The sequence below is a fragment of the Fusarium redolens genome (genome assembly GCF_020744475.1).
Source record: "Fusarium redolens strain MPI-CAGE-AT-0023 chromosome Unknown BKA55scaffold_7, whole genome shotgun sequence".
In the NCBI taxonomy this organism is placed as follows: Eukaryota; Fungi; Ascomycota; class Sordariomycetes; order Hypocreales; family Nectriaceae; genus Fusarium; species Fusarium redolens.
In genome coordinates this window covers 2415077-2435206 of record NW_025763670.1, presented here as the reverse complement: position 1 = coordinate 2435206, position 20130 = coordinate 2415077, and the positions used below count along the sequence as shown (strand labels likewise).

Sequence of the window (20130 nt, the reverse complement as noted above, 5' to 3'; positions counted from 1 at the left end):
TGAACAAGCCTTCAGCAGCATCCTCCGCAGCTATAGAAAACAGGAGCCAAGTTTATAGCTTTAAACTTGCATAGTGATGAGTCCTATCTCTAAGCTGTCTGCCATTTTTGTTAAGTATTTCTTATTTCTTACTGGAGAGAGCACGTGACATGAACAGGGATTGTATCAAGCCCTTGGTGAGGCTGACTCGCAGGCATACAGTTCATGCATGTTGGTTTGCACAGCCTGATTTTGAATTTTCCCCTCAACATCATCTTGCATCGATGAGAAGCAAGCATCTTTCCCTCAGAAAGCACTTGATACCCCCGGTAAATCAAGTTATCAGCTACGAGAAGATACATAACCAACTCTAGCCTGAGTGAATCACGTCCAAATGGAGCGGCGCCGACTGTCTCATACTGATGATGGGGCGCTGCCTTACCACGCGAAACGACGCAAAACTGATTACCAGCGCATTGAGAATGACTCCATACGTGGTCCTTATACAGTCGCCTGGATTTGCGCACTGCCTATTGAGATGGCAGCAGCACGCGCGATGCTCGACGAGGAACATGTTGACTGTCCAGGACAAGCCAATGATATGAATTCTTACGTGTTGGGCAGCATCCAAAATCACAATGTGGTGATAGCTTGCTTGCCGACAGATCAATACGGAACGGTCAATGCCGCGAGTGTCCTGAGTAATCTCAAAAGAACATTCCCTTATATTCAGATCGGCCTCATGGTAGGCATTGGCGGTGGAGTGCCGCTCAAGGCTGATATACGACTTGGGGACATTGTTGTTGGAGTACGAGTCATGCAGTATGACATGGGGAAAACACGTAAGGAGGGCTTCCAGCGGACAGCAGTTCCAAAGATACCCGACTCGTCTATCCGCACAGTCATTTCAAATCTACGATCTCTACACGAGTTGAAAGGCAGCCGAGTTCCCTCAATATTGAGAGATAAAATGAGCGATTATTCCGCTTATTCTCTTCCGACCGAACCAGATCGCCTCTTTCTATCATCATATCATCATGAGGATTCTGTCTCATCTTGTGACAAATGTGACTCGTCCAAGCTAGAGACAAGAAAGATGCGATCATCCACTGATCCGGTCATTCACTATGGCGGTATTGGCTCGGCCAATACAGTGATGAAAGACTCGACTATTCGTGATGAGATCGCCCGACAGCTGGACGTGCTTTGCTTTGAGATGGAGGCCGCAGGGCTAATGGATATCATGCCTTGTCTCCCTATTCGTGGTATCTGCGACTATTCGGACTCCCACAAAGCAAAGGAGTGGCAGCGATATGCTGCAGCGACTGCAGCAGCCTATGCTTATGAATTCTTGGAGGTCTGGAGAGGAGACTCTCAAGCATCATGTGTTGGTGACACTCAACTGCAGAGTAAGTGCTTTCTGGTTTCCATCTTCTCAATCTACGTTGCTAATAACACGCAGATGACCACTGTGTGGTACCAGGGCGCCACGAGGAGATACTGAATTCGTTGAACTTTGAACAAATCGATGCTCGAAAGTTGATCATCAAAGCCGCACATTCAAAGACCTGCCGCTGGTTTCTCAAGCATCCTGATTACCTTTTGTGGATCGACCCGCAACAGGTATCACAGCATCATGGTTTCCTGTGGATCAGAGGAAAGCCTGGAGCTGGGAAGTCTACGATTATGAAGTTCATCTATTCGGAGTCGAAGAAGAAAGACCGAAAAAATCAGAGCCTCACAGCCTCGTTCTTCTTTAATGCTCGGGGTGAGCTATTAGAGAGGACTGTCTCAGGGATGTACAGATCCTTGCTTTTACAACTGTTCCAGGGATTCCCAGACCTAGAATGCGTCTTGGATGATCCAGATCTTTTGCCTCGGAACCAAAGTGGTTGTCCTCCTTTCAACGTCCTGAAAGACCTCCTCCGCGCCGCAGTTGCCAAGCTTGGCCAAAGATCTTTTAGATGCTTCATCGATGCCCTTGACGAATGCGACGAGCAGCAAGTTATGGACCTAGTCGAATACTTCGAAGATTTGGCCGAGCAATGCACAGAGAACAACGTGAATCTTCACATCTGTTTCTCCAGTCGTCATTATCCCTACATAGACATAAAATTCGGCATTCGTATTGTCCTCGAGGAGCAAATAGGACATGCCAGCGACCTCGAGAGTTACATCAAGACTCATCTTCGAATCAAAGACAGGCCACTCCTCACAGAGCTCCAGGTGAAAATGCTTGAAAAAGCAGCGGGAGTATTCCTCTGGGTTGTCCTTGTGGTCGATATATTGAATAAAGAGAATTGCCGTGGGCGCCTGGCTATGAAGAGAAGACTTGAACAGGTTCCAAGTGGCTTGAGTGATCTGTTTAAAGACCTGCTGAAAAGAGACACCGCTAATATGGAAGAACTCCAACTATCTCTTCTTTGGATTCTACTCAGCGAACGACCGTTGAAACCTGAGGAATACTATCATGCAATATGGTCAGGGCTATATTTGGAGGGACTAGCAGACTTTGACATACCAGAAGTCGACACCGAGGACTCTGAGGATTGCTTTGCCCGCTGTGTAATCAGTTCATCTAAGGGTTTGGCCGAGATCACAAAAGTCAAGCAACCAAGAGTTCAGTTCATACATGAGTCTGTTCGTGACTTTCTTATTAAGGATAAGGGACTCCACGAGCTATGGCCAGAACTTGGACCTGATTGGGAGAGTGTCGGCCATGAAAGGCTGAAGCTATGCTGCTATTCCTACTTTGATCTTGTCACCAGAAAGCAACAGATTGATGACTCTTATCTTGACAACGAGGAGCTTCTGTTGGGAATTGAGATATACCCCTTTCTCAAATATGCTAGTCAATCCGTTCTACATCACGCTAACTCTGCGGCAAATATTGCTGAACAGCAATCATTTCTGGAGAACTTTCGAACTTCTGCCTGGAAACGTGTAGTCAACAAGTTTGAAAAGCACAAGGTCCGGAAGTATAGTCCAACCGCCGCGTTGCTATATATACTTGCGGACAGAGGGTATTCGTCACTCATTCGAACCAGGCTGAAGAACGATGCCAACATCGACATCCCGTCAGACAAAGATAGATATGTCTACCCGCTCATAGCAGCCATGGCTAAAGGGCACAAGGACAGCGTAGCTGCCCTCTTGGGATTCTCTTCACAAGATCACGATGGAATCGCAATTACGAAAAGTTTGCTACCCAATGTAGACGCTGGAGGATCGGCTCGCAGCCCCTTTTCTTGGGCCTGTGAACATGGGCAGTTGGAGATTGTAGAGCTTCTCGCTGCAAGAGGGGCTCAACGAATAGATGAAAATAGAGGAGGATGCGATCCACTGATACTTGCATCAAAGAATGGGCATACTGCGATAGCAAGATGGTTGATAGATCACGGAGTGGATATTCATGCAAGATACAAGAACGAAAGCCCCATCACGCTAGCGTCAAGTAACGGCCACGCGGAAACAGTTGAGTTTCTGCTCAACGCCGGGGCTGATCCTAACACCTATGGCGTAAGAGATCAGCACATACTATGCCTAGCTGCTCGCAACTGTCATGAGGCAGTGGTGAAAGTCTTGCTGGAGAGAGGAGCAAGTGTCGAAACGAAAACAGGCGGTTACAAGAGAACACCACTTGACCTTGCCGCAGGAAAAAAAGGGTCCAAGACGACAATGGAAATACTACTTGCCCATGGAGCAGATATCAACGGCAGAGATCCTATAGGCGAAACAGCTCTCTTCAGGGCTGTGAGATGGGCGTCCGTCGATGAGATCGAGTTTCTTATTAGAAGCGGGGCTGACGTGAATGCTCGAAATAAAGCTGACGAGACCTGCCTCCATAAAGCAATCACGGGTAGAAAGACACCATATGAGGTTGTTCGAGTCCTTCTGGGCAATGGAGCAAGGGTTGATGCTCGTACTACAGAAGGCCGAACGTGCCTCCACTACTTTGCAAATTATGCAATATTCACCCCTTCTACCGGCGATATGCTTCAGCTACTTGCCAGCTATGGGGCTGACTTTGATAGCAGTGACATTTATGGTCACACACCTTTGCATCTAATGCTAAGATTTTGTAACCCGGACAAACTATCAATATTTACCAACCAGCCACGTTTGAACATCAACGCCTGCGATCACTTGGGCAAGACGCCATTGCATCTTGCAGTTTTGGGAACTGAGTCTCGCGAGAAAGCCGCCATACTGATTGAGAAAGGAGCGGATATCAATTGTCAGGATAACGAAGGAAGAACTCCGCTTGATGACGCAGTGGAGGGAGGTAGCGAGCAAGTCGTCCAGTTTATGAAGGACAAAGGAGGAAGGCGAGGTGTTACATGATTATTTCATACAGGAGAGTTTATTATCCTGAAAGGTGTTTTGAGGCGGCACTAACAACGGAAAGGTGTTTTGACTTCGCTGTTATTTTCAATACCAGCCCTTTGTATATGTTAGTGAAAGCCTAGACGATTCGTGACCTGGCCTTTGAAGACTTTCGGACTAGTGGCGTTTGGGATCACAGCAATCGGGACATCCGCAGAAGAGTAAAGTCTGCCCTCTTCTCGCCATATAAGCTTCTCGTCTACATGTAATCAATTGCTCCAAGTAGCTAAGTGGGCCATATCCAGCTTCCGTAGCCAATGCATCTATCTAAACACTCAACTGTGACAGAAAGTCACTATATTGACAGCTTAACTAGATGAGGCGTTCGTGGCAGTTTCCCGTATGTTTGTATGAAGTTATTATTAGCTACCTGCGCTATTTGGGGGCCTCCGCCCCACATTAAGTTCTGTGTGGCGATTATAAGCTCTTAGCCACAGGTCTCAACTGCAAATAACACATCCAGCTCACTATTGTGGCACGCGCAGCAGAGGGGCACATAAGAGAGGGTTTAAAGAGCTTTGATTTCTATGGTAAAAGGAGGAGGTGCCAGTCGCCTTATATTTTAAGGTAGCTTGGCTGACTAGTAGCTAAGCGGACCACTCATGGCAATCATACCTTTTGACAACTATTTAGACAAATGATCATAACCCAATTCATCCGACCTCTTACACCTTCGGCCGTTTAGGTTTCCCATATACCTTCGAGATTGATGATCCTAGCAATACCCATATGTATATAGGGTGAAACTCACAGATTGATCATTGACGAGTTAAACCCACCGGTGCTCATTGAGCTTCAGCTGTCTAAAAGCTTCTAACGGTTGGAAACATGTTTTCGTCATCCTCTAGAGTCTCCCGATTCGAGGAAGACTTGGGGGAGATGCTTATAGTAATGCAATAGTCACAATAATACAAACACGTAACGAAACTACACCCATCAAGGTGAGACACTGTTAGATTTCGTCGGATTCTTAAGAGTATTTCGAAGCATTTAAATGGCACATTAGGGTCTACACAGTAAGCCTGCTAAGCCTTCCATGCCCGATCAATTAGTTCCTTCACAGATGTCAACTCAATATGGGGAAACATCTGATTGAGTGATCCTTCATAAGCCAAATCAAATCGGCCTTCAGTAATCCACAAGCCTATAACAGAGAACAAAGTCTGCAACATCGGCTTGGGAAACAATTTGTATGCCTCCATATGTGACGGAAGTTCCGTCACCTGCAGAGATTTCAACTTGTCGACATTGTCATAGACCACAAAGAATCGTTCACCTGCATAGGTTAGCTGAGAAATAACAGTTGAAATTCTTGATTCACCTCGCCTCTTCAACAATGGCAACAATCTCGTTAACCGTGATCTTCTCACCGATAATGGCACTTTGCGTTGGCCATTTCTCCTCCGTGCTTATCAAAGCGTCCACAAAACGTGCAACGTCGAAGCTGTACGTGAAAGCAACCTTGTCTTTGCCAGAACCTGGAATAGCCGCCGTTTTGTTGGCTATGTCGACGAGAAAATCAGCATGTCTAAGATAAGTCTTGACTTTCGGATATCCATAGTAATCTGAGAAATGCCTGTTGGAGACGACGGTGTACTCAAGCTTTGTTTCCGAAAGCACGGCGAGAGTAGCAGCTGAGAAGTCGGGTAGGGGTGATCTAGTAAAGATATTTAGCCAAGATGAACTAAGTGACGACGATAGCTTATCTCATCCCTGAGGTGTTTTTATGGACCATTGGCTAGCGATAAACCTGCGAGTGGTACTGCAAGAGTCACAGGCTCGAGCCAAGTTGACTTCTGCTTGACTAGCTTCCGGACTGATGACGTTCAGACATGAGATAACAACTTCAACGTTGTTTTTGTCAAGCGAATCACGAATGTGAGACACGTCGGTGTAATCTACATAAACCGTAGACCCGTCATCGAGCTTCTTGATGATGTTAGTGAAGGCCTTTCGATAACAATTTCTCTTTTACCTTGCGAGACAGCACTAAAACCTGGTTATGCGGATTCTGGCTGAGAACCTCGACAATCGTTCTGCCGACATCCCCTTGACCGCCGGCCACAGCAACGACGTGCACCATGTTTCGAGATAAGAGAACTTATATATACTAGGATAGATTCAACGAGAAAGAGCTAAGCTTAATTTTATACATTTGTTTCATCCATAGGAAATTCCGTTCATGATCTGACCTTTCCTGTTATAGGCTGCGGAGTTAGTGCTTGGCGTGCCATTTGGAGCTGCTTTGTCCGACTGAAGTTTGGCTACGCCTATGCACAAGGATACAGACGTCGCTGCGGATTTTGAATCTCTAGGGAAACCAATAATACGAGTCATTATTCGTATTTAAACTGGAGACCGGACGTCGTCGGATATTTGTGAAAGACCGAGCGGAGGGCGTATCCGACACTAACAGCAAATTCATCTATATCCGTATATCCGTTGTGTCTTAGCCGCTCCTCAAGGCTTATCAAGAATATGTAATGCTTTTGTAAACAATAGGCAAAAGTTTTGAAGTGCCCTGTAGGAATATCTGGGTATGTTCATTGTTGTTGCCTTCCTATAGCTCTTGCTGAGAGAAAGTTAATCTAACTTGCCAACCTGATAAATCAGTGTCCTGATCTTTTCCCGCAAAATTGTGTCAACGTTTCGTTTGTAACAGATCAGCTAATTATCTTCATTGGCCCATATTTGAAGATTTTGGCCGTGAGATTCTTGCAACTTCCAATATGAAGAGTTGTATCACACAAACGTAGATCGCTCCATGTATTGGCACCTAATGGTGTCAAGACGACAATGCATTACTTCACCCGAAAGCCGCCAAGGCTACCAAGACTATCACAAAGTTAGATACTGTCACCCCGATCGTGACTGCGTATAGAGTATTATTAACATTTTCCTACTGATCCTAAATATGCTAATGACAATAACCATGGACAACAATGAACGACAACCATAAAGGCCAATGTCAGATTCTGGTTCAGTGAGAGCAGAAGTCTGGATCAAAGTCTGTAAACGATCAGGCCATAGAAGCTGCAAGATTCTGGAGCATCGGAATATCCATCGCATAGAGATCATTCCCATCATCATCCACAAACACCGAAGCTCCCTCACTAATCATCAACATTTCCGTCTCAACCTCAAATACAAGCGGATCATGTCGTGCGCCCTCATGCTCCGTGACATAATCTCCCTTCTCAAAGTGTCCAGCCTGCGGATGATCCCCGTTTCCCTTCAAGATGTAAATCTCAGCGCTCTTGACATGCCGATGCCGAGGAAGAACACCTCCTGGCTCAGCTCTGATCATGACTGTGTAAGAGCCGGTTTCGGGTGTAAGTTTGATGAGTCTGATCCAGATCTTGGGGGCGAGAGGGAGCCATTTCAGATTGTCGCAGTGAATTATGTCGCCAACGACTGAGGGTTGAGTTGAAGTATTTGGGGAAGTCATGATATAGGTACTTAGAGTTGAAATGAATACCGAGAGAGAGTTTAAGAGTAGAGAGGTGACTGGCGAGTTCTGAAGCAGATATTTCAGCTCTTTACCTTTATAGGTCGTGAGCAAGATGGGATTTCTTATGAAAGCACTTTCTGTACACTGTGATTTAGATAACTACTTAAGCTGTTAGCTAATCTTCTACTGTAGAGCTGCATCTTAGCTACTGTTCTACACCGCGCGACAAAAGAAGACTTTTTCTTGGATGAAGTTTTTATCCGGACTTTGATGATGTCCGAAGTCCGGGCTGCTCGTTAGTTGGATTCCACCAGACCTATGGAGTTATTGCTTCAGTGAGCTAGTTACAATTTACAGTTAGTGCATCAGTGTTAACTTAAAGAGTACACTTGCACTAATATCAACAAGTCTTTTTTTGCTTTTTGTATCATCAATATTGTTAATACCTATGCCTGTACTACGTACGTATGTTTATATGAATATCCTTCAGACATGGCATCGGCATTACTGTCTCACTTGGTCAGACCATTCGCTAGGAAAGGTATCAAGGATAAACTCAAATTTTATAGGGAATCATAATATAAGGCCATTACATATCAAATGATTGATCTCTAGAACTTTCTGACTAATATCTATTTGCTCAAGAACGATATGGAAATCATGGTGAAGAAGGAGCATACAAGGAAAATCCGATAGAATTTGAAATTGTTACTTGTCTAAAGTCCAAGCCAAGTCGAGGAACAGAACACATAGAGCAGTGCATCCTTGCAGTTAAAAGTTGAAAGGAAGGGAGGCATCTCTAGCGTTGTTTATGGACGGGTACGCCAGAAATCCAGAAGCCATGTCGATCCAACCGTAAGGGCACAACCCCATCCACATTGCATGATCGCCATGCCAAGATGCGGAAACCAGCGCTTTCAATCTCACGAAATTCAGGCTTCAGACGCTCAAAGACGATGGAGGGCCACAGTGCAGCGCGATCTTCAAAGATGGGATCTTTGACGTTGTGAATCATACCGCGCACCTTTTGGTCACTTATGCAAAGGACCTCTATGGCACCGGCTAGAGTGTCCCCTTGCCTAAGGAGAGGCAGCCAGTGCCAGTCGTGGAAGTTATCAGCTTCGAGCTCGTTGAAGTTGTATTTGTATCTTTCCTTGTACTCGCGGCGAAGAAAGAAACTGCAGACGTTGTTCCTTATGTTACAGTTAGCATCAAGAATAAGATCGGTGAGAATGGAATGTTTGATTGACAGATAGGGGTGCGGATTGGCCCTGATTCTGCAAGCATGCAACTTGGGGTCGAGTTCTCGGATAGTGCCAGATAAATCGGGATCCTCGTACTGTTTGAAATGGCGCGCCATGATGATTTCGTTATCTCTTTGCTGCTTCGGGTCTGCAGCCGTACTGATATGATAAAATTTCGTACGCTTTATGATCCTTCCAGAATTTTGAAGCTCATCTAGCAATGCTTCAAACTCAGGGGCCAAACAGTAAGTATCTGCAGTCGGAGCAGGACTGATCATCACATCGAGGTCAGGCGCGCGACTTGAGACAGAGCGCTCAACTGTATCGATAAACATTGAAGAACCTGGGTCAGCATCGTCAGCAGAGATGGACCTGTTGTCCGGGAGCCCAAGATTCCACTTCGTGATACGAATTCCATTCTCTAAAGCTTTGGTTCGTCGTTGTATCTCTGCCTGTTTGCGGGACAAAGGATGATACTCGATATAAGGAAACTCTAGGATTTACCCCTCCTCTAACGACTCTGAGACTGATAAGAAAGACTTTGCATCACATTCACAGGTGTCGGTTAAGCCAAACTTGCGGGCTAAATGTCCGCTGTTCAACTTGAGAGCATGAACTTCATAGTCTAGAGCTTGGAGTCGATCTCGAATTTCTGCCTAGTGAAGTGCCTTGGTATGGCCGTTCATCGTTAAGTTTTATGGCGATAAAGATGCTATGTTGAAACTATTCGAAGTTCGAGCTGGTAATGTTAGTGATGGAACCCTCGGTATTGGAGCTGGCTGGTGGTACTTCTGCTAAGCTCCGCTTGGCGGCCAAGTCCAGATTCTTATGCAATTGTAACCTATATCGCTCATTAAAGGTCTGCTCAAGATATCTTGAGTTCATGCCGTGTTCAACATCAGGAGCAGAACCTTCAGCGGAAAATCGTGAACAGCACGGACAGAGTGGTGAACAAAGCTTGAAGGAATAACAACTATATGTGAACACTGGATTAGACTGATGCCCAAAGAGATGATAAACAAAGGAATTATTAAAAGGCTTCAAATGAAGTGCAGTGCATGTTATTAATCCTTTTCATACAGTGCATTAAAGTTCTCCCGATTACACATTCTAATTTCCCAGTTGACACGCCAGCGGACATCAACCTTTCACGGCTATGATATACACAGTGATTGAGTTTTACAAACTCATATACAAGATCAGACTCGTAAGACAAGACAAACCCATGGTGCAGCTAAACGCTGTCCTTGCTCCACTTGCCCTTACCTCGGATCCTTTTGCCCCAAACAAAGAACAGATAGGGAACAGGGACCAACACAGCAGCAATGCAACCAAAAACGGTTGTTCCCCAGTCCACTCCAAGCTTGTGATACATGGGAATGATGAACAAAGGAAATGCACCAGAGAACATGGACCGCATAAAGGTATTGGCTGCAACTGCACTTGCGCTGTAGCGAGTGAATGTATCGATGAGATAGCCTAGTGCAGCTTGGAAGATGGTTGTGAAGCCAAGACCAGTCAACGCAATGCCGATGATAGATGGCCAGTAGTTCATGTCTGGGGATGAGGTCCCTGGAATGGTCAGTCTCGGGATTTGGGAGCGGCTAAGGTAGCCTACATGCAAACAAGAACTGTCCAGCTGTAAAGACGATACCCCCAAGCATCATCGGAGGCAACCTAGCTTCTGGGACGGCCCTGTATCCATTCTCCATAAGCTTCCTACGGTAGTATTTGTTGTTGTAGATATTGACCGCTGCTGCAAATAGGATACCGATTAGAAGTGCGATGAAGGGTAGTGTACCAACCACTGGTCCCCAATGACGCACTTCTTGATACTCTATGGAGAAACTTTCGAGGTTTGCGTATAGGATGCCTGCATCCAATTAGATGTGATCAAGCACTATGTCAGGGAGCTTACCATAGACAAATGAGGCGTATAGCGACATAAGAAAACAGATGGGTGTTGCCATCATCTGAAATGGTCGGATGAAGTATTTCTGATATAGCTCTTTGAATGACACGTCCCATTCTTCGTGCTGTTGTACAGTTAGCTCTGACAGATTCACGGCAATGCCCGACCTGCCTTAGCATGTAATGCCCAGTCTTGCGTATGAAGTCTCAGCTTATGAGCTTTCCTCGCCAACAAAATAGGTGCATAGCTTTCATCAATCACCAAAAGATCAACTGCAAGCTGAGCCATCATCACAATGCCAGTCAGGTACTCAGTCCAGCGCCAGCCCAGGTGACTCGAACACAGTGCTCCGCCTATTATAGGACCCAATGTCGGACCTCCAACAATAGTGACTCCATAAGCCACGATGGCATTACCAAGTTGATGAGGAGCCCAGATATCTGCCATAACACCTCCAGTAATCGTAACGGGCGCGCTGCCAAAGAGACCCGAGAAGAAGCGCGTGATGAGGACGGTTTGGATATCCTTTGCGGTGGCTGTGCCGAATGAGAAGACGGCGGCGATAAAATACGGCTGTTTCAGTTAGTCATTGCTTCTGAGCATTGGAGCACAAACCCACGATGAGGATAAGCCATTTCCGACCATAGAGCTCACTGAGCGGTCCCCAGACCAAAGGCCCAAGACCGAATCCGAACACAAGCAAACTCGTTGCTGCAGCGGATGTCTCAGTGTTGACCTTGAACTCGGTAGAAACCGGTTCAATAGCAGCGGCGAAGATTGCAGAGGCTAATGTGATCCAGCAAGTTGTGAGACCGTAGGAGATGGTGGTGATGAACTTCTTGCGGAATGGCCAGTTAATGGGGTTATAGGGATCATCTGGACCGTCGAAGGTTACCAGATGGTCTTGGTATTGATCATTTATCCCAGGCTTCTGGTCTTCCCTGTCGGAGGCCATTTCGGGTGTTATGGTAACTTGATCGCTCATGATTAGAATTGATCTTGCAGTATATGCGCCGTTATTGTGAAAGCATTCAGAATTAGCTGCGCTACTCCTGCATTTTATTTGATCACCCTCTTACTTGGCCAGGCAATGATTTGGCAATCTGTCGCCGCCTTATGCTTATCCGTCGCCCGGATCGCCGAGTGCATGCCTATACTGAACATGATCCAACCAACAGTCCCTTCATCGATCGTGTTGATCGGTATTTCCAAGCCGAGCCCGATGACTTCGGACCGCGATATAATTTCTGAAGCCCGAAAGCTGTGAGAAGGTACACCTACTAGCTGATTGGACCAAATTTGACATGTGAGTGTGAGTCGGAGACGCATAAGCTTACCCGTCTCCGTCCTGGTCCGCGCTATCTCCGTTGGTGTGCCACTAAGATAAGATGGGCAAGGGTCACTGATTCCAGGACTGGCGTGTTGGTTCATCGCCTCAGCCTTGACATCCTCATTCCCTCAACAATCCATGGTCAATTTTATCGACTCTTCAATATCATCTAGACCCCTCCGAGGGTTCCGGAAGCTTCATCATCGGCTGAAACTGTGAAAATGAGTTCTACCTCAGATTCCCCCGTTATCACTCCATCTACTCCCTCTGATCCACTTCCTTTACGCAGCTGCGACTTTTGCCGCCAGCGAAAAGTCAAATGCGATCGTCAGAAGCCTTGCTCCAACTGCCTCCGCGCGAATATCGGATGCTCATATCCCGCTGGTCGTGGTAGAGCTGCTAAACGGTCTGCTCGAACGCTAGATACGCGTCTTGTCGATCGGCTTCAAAAACTGGAAAACATCATCAAGCAGCTTACCAGTCAAGTCGATGGCACAACCAATACTTCAAGGTCCATTGATAATATACGCAAAGTCGACAATGGACCTTCCCAAGGGGCTGCTACCGAACACTCTCACAAGTCGGATCGTTCAAGTCCAGATGCTTCTATCGACCAGCAACTGGGTCGCCTGATGATAGATGATAGCAAGAGCTACTACGTCAGTAACATCTTGTGGGCCAATCTTGGGAATGAAGTTAGTACCCCAGTGACGCGATTCATCTACTCCAGTTGCTAACTTTGCTTGTCCTTCAGATCGAAGAACTACGCGACATGCTACACGACCCTCTGTCTGAAGACGACGTCAGCAACCCTATTGATGTATCTAAGCCCCTGCCTGAAGTGGCCTCACCTCTTGGAACAAGCGCTTCAGTTCTGGGGTTTCGATCTCTCTGCCATTCTCTTCTTCCCTATCACCCACCTACGCACCTATCTGTGACTCTCCTGAATCTCTTCATCGAGAATGTTCTCCCACTGGTACACATCTTTCATATGCCTACCACGGAGCAGTGGTTTTGGGATTCCATCGTCTCACTCGACACACTCGATAGAAATACGGAGGCTTTGCTGTTTGCTATCTACTACTCGGCAGTTATCAGCATGAATGAGGATCAGTGCTTGGGTGTCCTTGGGGAGCCACGTTCTGGCTCGCTTGACAAGTTCCGCTTTGCAGTTGAGCAAGCTATGGCCCGCGCGAACTTGTTGAACACGCAAAGTCTCATTCTCCTACAAGCTGCTGTTCTATTCCTATCAGGGTTACGAAACGAAGATGATTCCAGAACGACATGGTCCTTGACTTCACTCATCTTTCACATCGCCCAATCTATGGGTCTACACCGCGACGGAACAACCTTTGGTCTCAAGCCATTCGATACCGAACTACGGCGACGGCTATGGTGGCATATATGTCTACTAGACATGCGCTCCTCTGAGTTTCACGGCTATGAACCTATAGTTTGCGGGGACATGTTTGACACAAAGCTTCCTCTCAACATCAATGATAACGATATCACTCCCCATATGATGGAAGCCCCTATAGAACATGCAGGACATACCGAAATGACCTTCTGTCTCATCCGTTGCGAGGTGATGAGAGCTGGTTGGAGAGTGGGATATGCGTCTCCAACGCCGAACTCTACAACAGGTGCAACGCTAGAGGTTCGTGAAGCAGTGGTTCAAGATCTTAAGGATCGATTGGAAGAGCGGTATCTACGCTATTGCGATGACTCTGCACCCTTCATGTTGTTCACATCCACGGTCGCGCGTCTAATCATTGCACGGACCTGGCTTGTTGTGCACTATCCCGGCAAGCAGAAGGAAGATTGCGGTTCAGCAATGAGCGAGCCAGCTCGGGATCGCTTGTTTGCAACTTCGATGGAGATTCTTGGGCTCTCTACCGTTATCTTGACAAACAGTAGTATCTCAAAGTGGACGTGGCACTCTAAAACTCACATTCAGTGGCACGCGGTCATCTTCGTTCTCTCTGAGATCTGCTCTCGTCCAGCTTCGACGGAATGCGATCGAGCATGGGAGTTTATCAACACGGTTCGTAATCGCTGGAATATGAACGAGAGTGGTAAGAGGGGCAATCTGTGGAGGCCGATTCAAAGACTTATGGTCAAGGCTCGTTATGTACGGGAGATGCAACAGCTGGATCCGGGCTTTTGTCTTGCTGGAAGGTCTGGACCGGTATTAACAGATACTACTTTAACGCCAGCTGCAGGAATCAATCAGGCTATCCCGAATGTATACATGCCTGGTGTTGCAAGTCCAAATGAGTACATAGACTGGATGCTTGGAGATCTCGGAATAGACCTGTATGGTGGAATGATAGACAGGCCCAGCTGGGGCTAAGACAGAACGTGTACCAGAATTCAGACTCAACTCCTCACCAACTAATCTACATACTTAAACAATCATCTATCTCCGTTCTTCATACACCAGCACTGACATCAACCAAAATTTTAACATGGTTATCCTTATCGTTGATAAGCGTTTGGAACCCCTCCTCAACAACCTTATCCATCTTAATAACCTTTGTAATCATCCCTTGAGGCGTAATCTTGCCATTCGAAAGCGCCTCGATGACCTCTTCAAAGTCACCGAGAGCGTACGTGGCGCTGAGCTCAGTTAGAATTGCTTCAATGATCAGAGAAAGAACGTACCATCCGACGTATGATCGCTCACGGAACACGATCTGATTCATGTTCAATTGGGCCCTCTTCTCCCAAACAGCGATGTTTACGAGCACAGCTCTAGCCTTGAGGCAATCGAAAGCTGCATCAATCGCATGCTGAGATCCAGCTGCGTCAAAACCGACGTCTGCGCCCAAACCGCCGGTCAATTTCTTGACTTCGGCCACGATGTCGTCTTTGGTGGGGTCAAAGACATGATGAGCGCCAAACTTCTTTGCAAACTCTCGTCGCTTGGAGCTGACCTCACTCAGAATAATGTTTTTGCACCCTCTGCCGATCAGTGCTTGCACAACAGCAAGCCCAATTGGTCCACCGCCAACAACAAACGCAGAATCACCCTCTTGATACGGCGATATCTTGATGGCATGCCATCCAACAGCAAGCGGCTCAACAAGCGCTCCAACCTCAAGAGAAACATTATCAGGCAACTTCTTCACAGCATCCTGCGGAACAACCGTAGTTTCACAAAGACCCCCTCCCCAACCACTCAACCCAATAAACCCATTCTTATCACAACAATTGACAAGACCGCGCTTGCATGAACGGCATTCATTATCGTAGATAATCGGCTGAACGCAAACACGGTCACCTTTTTGTAGGCGAGTAACTTTACTCCCGACTTCTTCGACTATGCCACTGAACTCATGACCAAGAGTGAGGGGTGACGTTTCCCCCGTAATGCCGTGCGGGGTGCCAGGCTTGGGTATGAGATTATTGCCACCGAGATACTCGTGGACATCTGTACCGCAGATACCGCAGAATTTAGGAGCAATACGGACGGAGTTTGAGTCAATGGAAGGGAGGGGTATGTCTTCTAGTCGGACATCCTGTTGTCCGTGGAAACGTACTGCTTTCATTGACATGGCGGAAGTTTATAATCAAGTACCCAACAATATCATGAGTTGTGATCAGCAGAAGAGAGGGGTTGCGTATTGAGGAGGAACGTTCTTTTATAACATCCTCAGCTGATACAGAACGTGACGCAAAAGACTACCTTCCCCTCATTACCGTCACTGTACGTGTTTCCAGAGATAGTAATGCGAAGTCACAAAGTCACTTATAAGCCTAACGTGATGGGATGGTCGGATTACCAGATGGGGATTAGGTTAGTGTTAAGATTGGGCAAGGTTATGTTTCCACGAATGATAAGTGGCGTGGGGATGCGGGGGAGACTCGGCGAGAACCGATGAAGATGAAATCGTGATCAAGCCAAGACTTGAAGTGGTATGTTTAATTGAGTCTCGCCATAAATCATCAAATCGATGGAAGTGGCAAATGCAAGAGATGATTGGAACGAGCCTGGTATCTTATTCCATTGATGTCTCTTGACATACAATCATCCTTGAATAGCACGTTGACAAAGATGAAGCCTATATTTACCAGGTGATTGCGCAAAATGCTTAGAGCCATCATCATTGAACATAGGTCGGAATTTTCCCAATTACAACATAATTACACACTTATTAATCGCTCAGGATTGGTATCATTTCGTGTGATAATATCAACTCTATTCATCAACCGGGGATGTAGGGTCAGAAGCTATCACAAATATATGCACATAAACATCTCAGCAACTAAACTATTTGTCTTTATCCTTCTCCTTGTTTTCATCGTTCCCCTTCTTTTCATCCTTGCCCTTGTCTTTCCCTTCATCCTTCTCATTCTCTTCATGTTTATTCTTTTCTTCATCTTTGTCCTTGTCTTTATACTCATCCCCTCCATCCTTCAGGCAATCGAACCCAGGAACACCATCCTTCGCTGCCTTCTCCAAACTCCACTCAAACTGCCCATCCCTCAAATGAAAATTCGCCTTCCCAAACTTATGATTCAACAAGCTCTCCTTGAACTCCTTACTAGGATACCCATCCCAGCCGACCAGATCAGCAATAACCCACTCCCCGTAATGATTCTTAACCTTTTTAAGGTCCTTATCCTTCGCTAATCGAAGAGAATGAGTTCGTAAAAAAAGCTTGTGGTACACGATCAAAGGATGGCCATCTTGTAGTAGGGGCTTGCTCGTGGAATGGTATCTTCCGTTTGCTGAGACTGCGACGCGTCGGATGGTGTTGTTTTTGACAAAGACCACTGCGTTTTCCCAATCGTGTACGTGGCCGCTCCATGGCATACCCGTTCTATCCGTCTCGAAGTAGTACTCGTACCTTGATCCGATCAGTATAAGCTCGCGGAGGTGAAAGGCTGTGACTTACATGTATGCGCACCAGCCGTTGTTGCAGCGTTTCCTTGTGTAGACGTTTGCGTTGTCGAGACGAAGTTTGTCACGGCAGTCGCGTTTTACACTTCCAAATCTGGGGAGACCCTCGTTTACTCTTCCATCGATATCGATAGCTGCAGTGTGGTAGCAACTGTCCTTGTCAAAGTCGAGGGCTGGCTGGTACCGCAGACTGTCTTTATCGGCATTTCCATCTAGTTTTTGTATCAAATTGCGAGGAAATAGCTTGTTTGCATTTGAGATTCGGCTGGGAAACGCTGATGCAATGGAAGCTAATTCCAGGATGTAAAAGAGTAGGGTTGGGATATGCATCGTGATTGACGATGAGTAATCTGAGTTAGATTCCGGAGCAGAGTTAATTGAGCTACCTGGATTGGCATTGGACCAGTGCCGGGCATTATATACCCGTGTCAATGAGTGAGCTTCTAGGACGGCGATATGGTTAGTGTTTCGGCCCCATTGAGTACTACCGAGGGCTCTGGCCTCATGACTGAGAGAAGACGTCAACGAAGGCATCATCGACTGGCAAACATTGAATGGCACCCGCCAGTGTAGAAACATGTAGGGAAGTTCACATCACTAGCTTTCTTCTGTTAAAGCCGAGAAATTACAGCAACAGACGCTACTATTGAAGCCAATCAAATACCCGTATTCTCAACGCCCAGGGGATATGTATGCTGAATCCGTCTGGCTGAACTGTCAACTTTGGGCTAACCGTGCACTAGAAACATCACTATCGATGTGGCGTCTGTCAGCCTGATGATATTTTTGTATATCCCTTTCCAATTGCCGAGTGTGCGATAATAAAAGGATGTAGTAGACCCGTGAGTTTTACATTCCCCATTCATTCGCTTGTATTCACCTGAGTCACTCTTTCACCGCGGCAATGCGATCTGCCATTCATTTGCGACTGGCGTACGGCCTGTTGGCTATTGGGTCTGCTGTTGCAAGCCCATGCAAGCCTCGTGAGTATTATTGATGACGGTATCAATTTGATTGAGTGCTGAAATAAGATTGGTTTCAGCCACAACAACTTCTGCTGCAACCCCAGGTGCTGCCACCGAGACTTCATTGGTCACTTCTGTTGCATCGACCACTGAAGATGTATCAGCCACTTCCTCCGCGGTAGTTGAGTCCTCAGTAGAGACTTCTGTGTCTTCTGCCGAGACAACTGCTTCTTCCACCGAAGCAGCCGATTCGTCCATCACCATTGAGACTTCTGCAACCTCAGCCGCCGAGACAACCTCAACCGCACCTATTCCCACATTCACGATGTTTGCTTCAGGCTCAAACGCCGTGGCAGGCAGAAGTCTCCAAAGTTACGGCCGCGACAACGCCGTCGTCGTATTCGACCCCGCCACTGACGAAGACAACCCCTCCGTTCGACAATACTCCATCGATTCTCAAGGCAGACTCGTCAATGACCTCGGCTGGTTCCTTTGTGGATACTATAGTGTGACAAACGAGGAGGTCAATAAACCCGCGACGGTTGTGACATGTCATAGCGAGACCCCCTCGCAGACGGCTTTCTTGTTCGATCATTTGGTCATACTTGGCAGATTGGAAGCAGCGATACACCTGCTAATTATGAACGTATGACCATGAGCATTCGGGAGGTCTGAGAATTGGTGGCAGAATTGAAGAGTTAGGTTCACCTTACAAACATAGGCACCTATTATTATAAATTGAACCGTTTGGGCGTGAAACTCAGGAGTGCAACGTCACGACGGATTAGGGAAACTCGATTGCGTCTGGTGCTCCGTCGGACTAAGCAATCTGCCATCTTTTGAGACAGGTCGCTAGTGTATTTTCCGATCCAGCACGGTAGAAATAAAGACTTTCGGGGCACACCCGACTCAAGGCCTATAGCTGTTCTCACGTCATCTGAGCCTAGTAGAAGGAGGTTTCCAGATAATAGTTCCAAAAACCCAGTTCTCCACTGACATTGATAAGAAAGGGTGAGAGAGTTAATAATATGTCAAGGTGTTTAGATTTTAGCCCGACAGTCATATAAGAATAATAATGTTCAAGAAGATTACAATTATGTACTAGATTGCATTCAACCCTCGAGGGTTCCAGCAATGCCATAAGAACTCGCAGCAACAAGCTGTACACTTGATATGCCCAAGGCAAGTTCCATAACTCCAGCTCCTGCAGCATCTAATTGAAGCAGGTATTCATTTGACCGCTGTCCCATCCCTCTCGCTCAGATTGGGTGACGTCGTCGGGATCAACGAGAGCCTTGAAGCACGCACCATTGTCTCGTCTGCGTGAGAAACCACGGCAGTCATCATCATCCGCACAGAACTGAGAGCACTGGAGGATAGAATCAGAGAACCCAGCAAGGGTAATTCCATCCAGAACAACATCGCATTGGATACGGGCTGTGTTGATACACTCGCCGGTTTCGGAAAGACAGTTGTTGACCGGTGCCGCTGAGGACGTGCTCGCGGCCGCCTCGGTTGTTGTTGTTTCGGCGGTGGATGTGATGAAAGAGGTGGCGCTGGAAGCAGTCTCTGTAGCAGACTCGGTGAGGCTCGTTTCCACGGTCGTATCAGCCAGAGTGGTAGTAGACTCGATCACGGTAGCCGATGCCGAAGCAGTGTGGCTGGCGGAATCAGTGCTGCTGGCCACCGACACAATTGAGCTCGAATGGCTTTCAGGTTTGCATGGTCCAGCAGACGCAATGCCAGCGGCTGCGGAAAGGATAAAAAACGAGCGAATGGCGACCATGATGAAGGTCGGAAAACAAGGCGAATGTGAAGTAAAGATCGGACGTCAAAAAGTTGACAACGGTAGGGAGGAAGCTGAAGAAAACCTGTGACAGAAGCGGAACTGGGAAATGGCCTTCTTATGAGATGCTTGTTATTCTTGGCGGTGCAGTCTCCTGAGGGAAATTAATTT

At 46.8% G+C, this 20130-nt stretch overlaps 10 protein-coding genes across 10 annotated transcripts; 3 read left to right on the top strand and 7 right to left on the bottom strand.

Moving 5' to 3' along the window:
- Window positions 1–373: 373 nt before the first annotated feature.
- Window positions 374–4323, top strand: BKA55DRAFT_539156 (uncharacterized protein; the record flags this gene model as incomplete). The annotated part of the gene is made up of 2 exons (XM_046190101.1): window positions 374–1388; window positions 1442–4323. The coding sequence occupies 2 exons, from the start codon at window positions 374–376 to the stop codon at window positions 4321–4323; spliced, it is 3897 nt and encodes a 1298-aa protein (XP_046050571.1).
- A 1067-nt stretch (window positions 4324–5390) lies between these two features.
- On the bottom strand, window positions 5391–6448 carry BKA55DRAFT_593887 (uncharacterized protein; the record flags this gene model as incomplete). The annotated part of the gene is made up of 4 exons (XM_046195603.1): window positions 5391–5654; window positions 5701–6049; window positions 6098–6294; window positions 6341–6448. 4 exons carry the CDS (start codon window positions 6446–6448, stop codon window positions 5391–5393), a joined length of 918 nt encoding a protein of 305 aa, XP_046050570.1.
- A 792-nt stretch (window positions 6449–7240) lies between these two features.
- Window positions 7241–8076, bottom strand: BKA55DRAFT_567378 (RmlC-like cupin domain-containing protein). Its single transcript, XM_046192728.1, has one exon. It carries the CDS (start codon window positions 7811–7813, stop codon window positions 7385–7387), a length of 429 nt encoding a protein of 142 aa, XP_046050569.1. The 5' UTR covers window positions 7814–8076; the 3' UTR covers window positions 7241–7384.
- Window positions 8077–8587: 511 nt separating this feature from the next.
- BKA55DRAFT_593885 (uncharacterized protein) lies at window positions 8588–10169 on the bottom strand (the record flags this gene model as incomplete). Its single annotated transcript, XM_046195602.1, has 5 exons — window positions 8588–8738; window positions 8785–9009; window positions 9109–9551; window positions 9588–9654; window positions 10141–10169. 5 exons carry the CDS (start codon window positions 10167–10169, stop codon window positions 8588–8590), a joined length of 915 nt encoding a protein of 304 aa, XP_046050568.1.
- On the bottom strand, window positions 10099–12210 carry BKA55DRAFT_567376 (major facilitator superfamily domain-containing protein). The gene is made up of 5 exons (XM_046192727.1): window positions 11592–12210; window positions 11144–11545; window positions 10979–11096; window positions 10679–10933; window positions 10099–10632 (listed from the first exon to the last, which is right to left on the bottom strand). Exons 1-5 carry the CDS (start codon window positions 11955–11957, stop codon window positions 10295–10297), a joined length of 1479 nt encoding a protein of 492 aa, XP_046050567.1. The 5' UTR covers window positions 11958–12210; the 3' UTR covers window positions 10099–10294.
- A 313-nt stretch (window positions 12211–12523) lies between these two features.
- On the top strand, window positions 12524–14655 carry BKA55DRAFT_689820 (uncharacterized protein; the record flags this gene model as incomplete). The annotated part of the gene is made up of 2 exons (XM_046199398.1): window positions 12524–12997; window positions 13057–14655. 2 exons carry the CDS (start codon window positions 12524–12526, stop codon window positions 14653–14655), a joined length of 2073 nt encoding a protein of 690 aa, XP_046050566.1.
- A 79-nt stretch (window positions 14656–14734) lies between these two features.
- Window positions 14735–15859, bottom strand: BKA55DRAFT_689819 (chaperonin 10-like protein; the record flags this gene model as incomplete). Its single annotated transcript, XM_046199397.1, has 2 exons — window positions 14735–14921; window positions 14967–15859. The coding sequence occupies 2 exons, from the start codon at window positions 15857–15859 to the stop codon at window positions 14735–14737; spliced, it is 1080 nt and encodes a 359-aa protein (XP_046050565.1).
- A 716-nt stretch (window positions 15860–16575) lies between these two features.
- BKA55DRAFT_663595 (necrosis inducing protein-domain-containing protein) lies at window positions 16576–17538 on the bottom strand (the record flags this gene model as incomplete). The annotated part of the gene is made up of 2 exons (XM_046197673.1): window positions 16576–17128; window positions 17204–17538. 2 exons carry the CDS (start codon window positions 17536–17538, stop codon window positions 16576–16578), a joined length of 888 nt encoding a protein of 295 aa, XP_046050564.1.
- Window positions 17539–18112: 574 nt separating this feature from the next.
- On the top strand, window positions 18113–18825 carry BKA55DRAFT_539148 (uncharacterized protein; the record flags this gene model as incomplete). Its single annotated transcript, XM_046190100.1, has 2 exons — window positions 18113–18191; window positions 18251–18825. The coding sequence occupies 2 exons, from the start codon at window positions 18113–18115 to the stop codon at window positions 18823–18825; spliced, it is 654 nt and encodes a 217-aa protein (XP_046050563.1).
- A 400-nt stretch (window positions 18826–19225) lies between these two features.
- On the bottom strand, window positions 19226–20075 carry BKA55DRAFT_567372 (uncharacterized protein). Its single transcript, XM_046192726.1, has one exon. The coding sequence runs from the start codon at window positions 19957–19959 to the stop codon at window positions 19387–19389; it is 573 nt and encodes a 190-aa protein (XP_046050562.1). The 5' UTR covers window positions 19960–20075; the 3' UTR covers window positions 19226–19386.
- Window positions 20076–20130: the final 55 nt, after the last annotated feature.

Bases quoted from the DNA above. Each gene is read 5' to 3' on its own strand.
- BKA55DRAFT_567378 (XM_046192728.1), bottom strand. From the start codon at position 7,813: ATGACTTCCCCAAATACTTCAACTCAACCCTCAGTCGTTGGCGACATA.
- BKA55DRAFT_567376 (XM_046192727.1), bottom strand. From the start codon at position 11,957: ATGAGCGATCAAGTTACCATAACACCCGAAATGGCCTCCGACAGGGAA. The intron at 11,546-11,591 runs GTGGGTTTGTGC...TAACTGAAACAG, and splicing joins GGAAATGGCTTATCCTCATC to CCGTATTTTATCGCCGCCGT. The intron at 10,633-10,678 runs GTAGGCTACCTT...TGACCATTCCAG, and splicing joins TGGACAGTTCTTGTTTGCAT to GGACCTCATCCCCAGACATG.
- BKA55DRAFT_567372 (XM_046192726.1), bottom strand. From the start codon at position 19,959: ATGGTCGCCATTCGCTCGTTTTTTATCCTTTCCGCAGCCGCTGGCATT.